At 45.6% G+C, this 7,221-nt stretch overlaps 2 protein-coding genes across 2 annotated transcripts in view; one reads left to right on the forward strand and one right to left on the reverse strand.

Annotated features, from left to right (window-relative positions):
* MDN1 (midasin AAA ATPase 1) overlaps positions 1 to 6,354 on the reverse strand; it is a 118,416-nt gene extending 112,062 nt beyond the window's left edge. Inside the window, exon 1 of the mRNA XM_079297483.1 lies at positions 6,347 to 6,354. The gene's annotated coding sequence lies outside the window, so the exon portion shown is untranslated. The remainder of the gene's footprint in view (positions 1 to 6,346) is intronic.
* Positions 950 to 7,221, forward strand: GJA10 (gap junction protein alpha 10). Its single transcript, XM_079297493.1, has 4 exons — positions 950 to 969; positions 1,562 to 2,272; positions 5,120 to 5,655; positions 5,755 to 7,221. The coding sequence occupies exons 2-4, from the start codon at positions 2,031 to 2,033 to the stop codon at positions 6,690 to 6,692; spliced, it is 1,716 nt and encodes a 571-aa protein (XP_079153619.1). The 5' UTR covers positions 950 to 969; positions 1,562 to 2,030; the 3' UTR covers positions 6,693 to 7,221.

Below are 7,221 nucleotides of genomic sequence, written 5' to 3' on the forward strand. Positions count from 1 at the left end.
GTCACACACAAGACAGAGTAAAATGCCCTGTACTGGATTTGGATTTGGCTCGTTGAATAACCACCAGGACCAGACCTTTCACCCTCCTTGGCTGTGATAGTTCCTGCCCCAGCACTATGTCCCTTGGGTTTGTGCTTCCCAGCAGGGAGGTCACTCCTGGTCCAGGAAGGGCAGGTATGAAGATATGCTGGTTCCCACTGTGCTGCTTCTCATTGTTGCCTATTCCACTGGCCAAGGTCCCATCTCTGATCTGCAGGATAAATTCCCTCTCACCACATCCACACACAGCCTGCTGTCATTCACACTGTAAGCTGATTCCATCTGTGGCAGATGCTTATACAAGGGAGTGTCCTGAGGCAAGAGATTCTTGCTTCTCTCCAAATGCAAACACCACCATGCCCTCACCCTGCTTCCCTTTCATGCATAATTAATTATGTGGTCCATTAAAAACTTTTTATGAGCAGTCCCTTAACAACATTAATTGTTCTGCTAAAGCAGAAATGCAAAAAATTGTCCCTGAACAGCCTGCTGTCATCCACCCTATCCCCTGAGAGCACTAAAACCTCAAACCAGGTTGCTCTAAAGGCAGAGTGAAGTAGGCAGCCTGTGGTTCTGGACCTGCCAAGGGCCAGGTGCGATGGGACAGAAATGTGCTGGCCCAGAATGAGCTGTTTCTGCAGTGAACAGCAGAGCTCATTCTCTGCACGATGGACACATCATAGGTGCTGCAGCTCTTGCTCTTTTCTCAAGTTTTCACAGCCAGCAGAGGTGAAGAGGGTGCTCCTGAAAAATGCCTGGGCACTGTGAAAGCTGCTGGAGAATGTCAGGTCAACAACACCTGATGAGGCAGCACAGAGAGCCCAAGCCTGAGTCGAAGGTCTGAGACAGCTGAAGCAGCAAGCAAACGCTGTAGGGACTTGGTGACAAGATTTGGAAAGAAGAAACGTGGAAATAAAATGCCAGTAACAGGTATGGATGAGAAAGGCCTGTGGGGGTCTGGGTGGTTTGGATGGATATTTAATGCGTCTCTCAGGGGTGTAAATTGTAGTCCTACTGCCCCTAAAGCATTGGTTTGGAGTGTGTGCATAAACCATGCATCTGCTGTGTTAGGCTGAGGCTAGAGGAAAGGTGCTGCAGCTCCCTCATCTGCTGCAGGGCAGAGCTCTGGAGGCATATTCAAACAGGACTTTTGGGGAGATGTGTGCAGCTTGTGTCAGAGAGAAGGATGCAGTGGTACATAAATCAGAGATAATTCCAAAGAAGAGGTGAGGCTATTGTCATTTGAGAGCTGGCCACTGGTTAGTAGGAGTATTTTCAGGGAGAAGAGTCTGAAATAGAAATCATACATGTGCCTTATAAAATAGAAGAAAAGGGCCAGAAGTTCTACAACAGGAGAGGAAAATATGAGTATTTGGAATTTCCATAAAATTTAAGCCTAGGCCTGGACAGGAGTAGGCAGTAGAAGGTCTTAGTATTAGCAACTCAGTTCTAGTGGCTCTGGTTTCTCACAAAATACAATTTTTACAACTCGCCTTCCTTTTTTAAACCTTGTCTTTCACAGATACCAGCTCTGAATGGGCTTGAGGGTGGCTGTTCAACCCAGCTGATGAAGGGTTACTATGCTGAAAGCCTGTGTTTCCAACTTAAGACTCGAGTCTTACTTCCTATGGCCTCCATTTTCAAAGGGTCAGTCTAACACATCCTAAATTAACTCACCAGGCAACAGAGTATGAAATCGGACATGACCGATCGATCCTCGAGCATTGATTCAAAGCAAAACTAATGGAATGTAAAGAAAATGTAAGACTCTATTGTACTGTAAAGGCTGCCTATTTAACCATTTTACAAAATAAAACTTCATTTTGGAGCTGGGTGGAGGTGTAAAGTTTGAAGAACTGGCTGAAACAAAACATAGGGACTTTACAAACTGCTGCCATACAGATTAAGCCTTGAGGGAATGGCTTTGTTAGACGCCACTGACTAAAATAATTGCATTATAATTTTGGCTAGAGGCACCATCCTATCATCTGATGATTTTTAAACCGTGCATGAATAGTTTAGACAGAGCTATCTTGGCATCCAGCTACGTAGAACTGAGAAGCCCGTGCAGTGTACCACATCTATGCTTTGGCTCTTGGGGAAAAGGAAAAAAAGAAAAAAAAAGGAGATGTCCTAGGACTGTGCAAGAGGGGTCTCTGAGAAATAACAACAATCACTTCTGCATGCTCCTCCTGCAGTGCTCTAAGAGACTAACCAAGGGCTTTCTCCTAAGGTAAGTGGCAGAAAAATAATTCTTCCTAGGGTGGTATGGAGCAAACAGGTGAAGACTTGAAGCAATGCAAATTAAATCCATGACTATTTGCATCTTAACATTTGACTTCTGACAAGAAATTTAACGTTTATTGCTGTTTTTTCATACCTCAACTAATGAAAACCAGGCATGAATATAACATAGAAATGATTTGAATAATGGCAAATGACAAGATGATTTTTAAAGAACTAACAAAATAAAAAAATAAAGGAACTTCCTCCAAGAGAAATGGTGGATTTCCATCTGGTTCTAACTGATTGCATGCATGAATTTTAATTGTTTAAAATAACCATACAAAAATACTTGGGCAGACACAAAGTTGGATGGTATAATGAGAAATGCCTCAGGTGTGTACTTTCTATATATTCTGGTATATTTCTAGTCTACAATGTTAGTAGTATAGAATAGGCTGTACTGCTAGTCTACTAGTAAACTGGAAATAATAATATCATTGATATTTAAGATTTCTGTCAGAGTAAATTGAAATTACTATGTTAGACAGAACTCAATTAAAACCAGGGAAGGGGGAAAAAAGAGAAAAATTAGAAGCACATTGCTATGACAAGGTTGTGAAGTAGTTTGGCCCAATTTCTTAGAAATGCTGGCTTTTGGGGCTTTAAAGTAACTGTGTCATTATTTATACTGCAGTTCCACCAGTGCAGAGCTGAGAGGAAGTGTCCTGGTATCAAAGGCTCACTTAAAGGATGAATTATACCATTCCTACGACGACATTACTTTTCTCTGTTGGCTTTTATAATGCAAAGGTGAAGATAGAGTTGTTTAAACACTGGTAGAAGCAACTTAACAAACAATGTGCTGTAGAGCCAGAGTGACATCTTTACACACCTCCCTTGCCTGGAATAGTTGCATCCACTTTTTGTTCCAGAACAGACAATGACAGTTTCTACTGCTAGAGAATTTCATATTTGGGATTAAAACATATTTATTCCTGAATTTATATTGTAGCATCACATTTAGGGTTGGGGTTTTTTGCTAAGTCAATTAATTTCAATGAGGGATCACCTATTTGCAAGGCAGCAAATATACCTAAAACTTGTTTACTTAACTGTTGCATTGGATACTACAGTAATTATTGCAAACTTTCTGTTTCCTCATGTGTCTCATTGCAATGATATGTGTGGGAAGGAAGGAGTGCAGAAACAAGATATTCTGGGTGCATAACAACACTTAAGAAATTACTTGGCTAGATATGTTTCCTTAGCCAGTTCCAGTGTGAAAATTCAAATTTGCAGACAAGAAACAGTCCCAGAAACATAATAATAAAGTCTGCAGGATGCCTAATCTGAGAATTATAAAAAGAAAATACTTCACTGCTGGTTGCAACCAAAAGTTTTGAATTGCAGTGTGGGTAAATAGAGCCTTGAAGCAAAACTGAACTACCTGGGATCATGTAATGAACCAAGCCATATTCATAGTGCTGGTATCACCCAGCTATGCTGTCATTTAGATATATACAAGATTGTGGGCACATCAACCAGCCCAAAAGCTGTTTTGTTTTTGGGGGTGTTTTGTTGTTTGGTTTTTTTTGTTTGTTTGGTTGGTTTGGTTTGGTTTTTTGGGGGGTTTTTTGTTGTTGTTTTTTTGTTTTGTTTTGTTTTGTTTTTTGGGTTTTTAATTTTTTTTAAAACAGCTTAGAAGTTGCACTTTACTAAAGGTTGTGGTTTAGTGGAATTTGGGATGTTTTGAAAGTATTGTAACATAAAAAATTTCAAGTGCAAACCCTAAGGTAGATATAGTCACAGTTGCTTTCAATAATTTATTGCCATATTAGTAGAGAAAGTTCCGCACAACAAACTAAACATGCAGTTGATTCACAAATTAACAATCAAATATCTTACATTTCAATTCCCCACACTGTCTAAAGCTCAAAAATAAAGCTTCAAAAGAAACAGCTTGTAAATCAAGCAGAACATAGACAATGTTCTGTGAATCAGACAGTTTCTGGGGTAGGGGTAGTTAAAAAGATTTTCACACACTCACTGTTTAAAACCTCCACATCATATGTTAAAATTTATAGTCAAGATGCAGTAAAACTTGATGCATAAAAATAAAGGTATTTCACCCTAGGAGCATTTAGTTTGTTGATATTACCCTAGAACTGTGACTGCAAATGTACTGCTATGTAAATCAGCTACATATTTGTAGTCTTAGGAAGTCAAGAGAGAAACTTGTAAATTGTTACCTGGGTAATTGGGAAAATATTGGATGGATGGCACTAAAATTGCTACTGTCTTGAGGTAAAAAATGTAACTTTTTTTTTTTTTAAGTTATTGGACACTTTTCAAAACTTTATCCAACAAATTAAAGCCAAGAACTTTATCTGTTATGGAAAAACTATGGCAAATACAGAGTCAGTGTGGAATGGACTGGGTGTAGAATTAAACTGTAGTTGGCAAAGGATTTGCAAGGTGTGAAAAAAGTTGTCTTAATTTCTAGTGAGAAGAAAATAATATAAAACTATGGGCAATTATGAAGTACTGTGGTTAGGAGCTGAAATCAATCTCTCTTGATTTTAAAATAATGTCACATTTTGCACCTTTGATGAGTAATCATGAAGTTTGGATTCATTTAAAGACCCAGTAAGTAGAAAATAATGATGAATTTCTAAGAGCTCTCCAGCTACCAGAAGAATGTATCTGAAACACATTTACTAAAATTTTAAAAAACAGAAGCAAACAAACAACAGTGACAAAGATAAAAATGGCCATTTTCAAAATAAACCCATCATGGAGAAATAACTTTTTAAAAAAACTTTTCTTTTTTACCGTTGGTTTATTTTCCCCTCAGAAATGAGCTTCTGACCATGGGGGACTGGAATTTGTTGGGCAGCATCCTTGAAGAAGTGCACATCCACTCCACCATAGTTGGCAAAATCTGGCTCACAATCCTGTTCATATTCCGGATGCTGGTGCTGGGAGTGGCTGCTGAAGACGTCTGGGATGATGAGCAGTCCGAGTTCATCTGCAACACAGAGCAGCCTGGCTGCAACAACATCTGTTACGACAAAGCCTTCCCCATCTCTTTGATCAGATACTGGGTCCTGCAGATCATCTTTGTCTCCTCCCCATCCCTGGTGTACATGGGCCATGCGCTCTACAGGCTGAGGGCGCTGGAGAAGGAGCGGCAGAACAGGAAAGCCCAGCTGCGGGCGCAGCTCGAGGACCTGGAGCCCATGCTCGAGGAGCACAGGCGGGTGGAGAGGGAACTGCGTAAGCTGGAGGAGCAGAAGAAAGTGCACAAGGCACCCCTGAGAGGGTCCCTGCTGCGCACCTACGTCCTGCATATCCTGACCCGCTCCGTGGTCGAAGTGGGCTTTATGATAGGTCAGTATCTCTTATACGGGTTTCACATGTCTCCCCTTTACAAATGCACTCGGCCCCCTTGCCCTAACACGGTGGATTGTTTTGTGTCCCGACCCACAGAGAAGACCATCTTTATGGTTTTCATGAACAGCATCGCCGCCGTCTCCCTCTTCCTCAACATCCTTGAAATCGCCCACCTGGGCATCAAGAAGATCCAGAAGAGCCTGTGCGGGCAGCCGCTGTGGCCGGCGGGCCCCTGCGAGGAGGAGCCCAGCCTGTACAACTCCAAGAAGAGCTCGGTGGTGCCGCCGCCGCCCCGCCTGGCCAGCAACGCGTCCCCGCCGCGCCCCGCGCCCGCGCCGCTCCCGCCGCCCGCTCCCGCCGCCCCCGCGGCCCCGCCGGCCCGGCAGCACCGCGGGCAGCTCCGGGGCACGCCGCCGCCGCGCCGCCGGCACCACGGACAGCACCAGCCGCCCTCCTCCAGCAGCGAGGAGGCTCCGCGGGCCGCCCCGGCGAGCGGCGGGGAGGGCGCGGCGGGGGCCGCCGCCTCGCGCCGGGCGCCCCGCAGGCAGAGCCGCGCCAGCGCCTGCCGGGATCTGGACGAGGAGCGCGGCGACTCCCCGGACAGCGGGCACTGCCCGGGCACTCGCAAGTCCAGCTTCCTCTCCCGCGTCCTCACCGGGAGCCGGGCGGGCAGCGACAGCGAGAGCACCGCGTCCCGCGGCGGCTCCGGGCACGGCCTCGGCTCCGGCTCCGGCTCCGGCTCCGGCTCGGAGGGGAAGCGCCGTGAGGAGGGCGCGCTCAGCCCGCCGCCCGCCGCCTCGGGACGCCGCGTGTCCATGGCAAGTAGCGCCCGGGACAGCCCTTGGGAGGGGGGCGGCGGGGGGCCCCGGCAGCCGGTGCCGGCCCTGGGGAGGAGGGGGCGAGCCAGGGCGCAGAGCGGCCCGGGCAGCGCTGCCAGCACCGCCCCAGCGCCCCGCGGCCTCCCCGACACCGCCAAGCTCCCGAACGCCCGGCCCCCTCCTGCCGTGAGAGCCGCAGCGCCGGGGAATTACTGAGCCCCGAGGAGCCCCAGGCCACCGAATCCCAGCTGCTTTATACTCAGTCCATCATCCAAGAAACTCGACGAGGATTGTCCCAGGGAAAACTTCTTCAGCTCCGGCCACTGTAAGAAAGAGAAGCCTTGAATGCATTGAGTTCAATGACACAACTTCTCTCAGTTTCAGGTTTGTCCCACAGGTGACCTCCAAGCAGAATAATTGTTCAATGAATAAATCAAATTATCTACATGTGAAAACCCCCATCAAATAATTGCAATGCCAGAGCCAGCGACTACAGAATTGCTTTTTCAGCAGCTCTTCTTTTTCTTTTGCCACATGCTCTAGGCTTACAGTCATAAGTTGATGAGATACAGTGCTTGCATTCAAGAATCAACACGGCTTTCTTAAAAGTGATTTGAATTCTGGTTGCCTCAGATCACAGGTTTTGTTTTTTGAGAACATAGAGGCTCCTTTACAATAGCTTGCAGTAGCAAGCCCATAAATACCTTTTTATAGGGCATGTAATAAACAAGATTACTTCACACAA

The sequence above is a fragment of the Erithacus rubecula genome, assembly GCF_903797595.1.
Source record: "Erithacus rubecula genome assembly, chromosome: 2".
NCBI lineage: Eukaryota > Metazoa > Chordata > Aves > Passeriformes > Muscicapidae > Erithacus > Erithacus rubecula.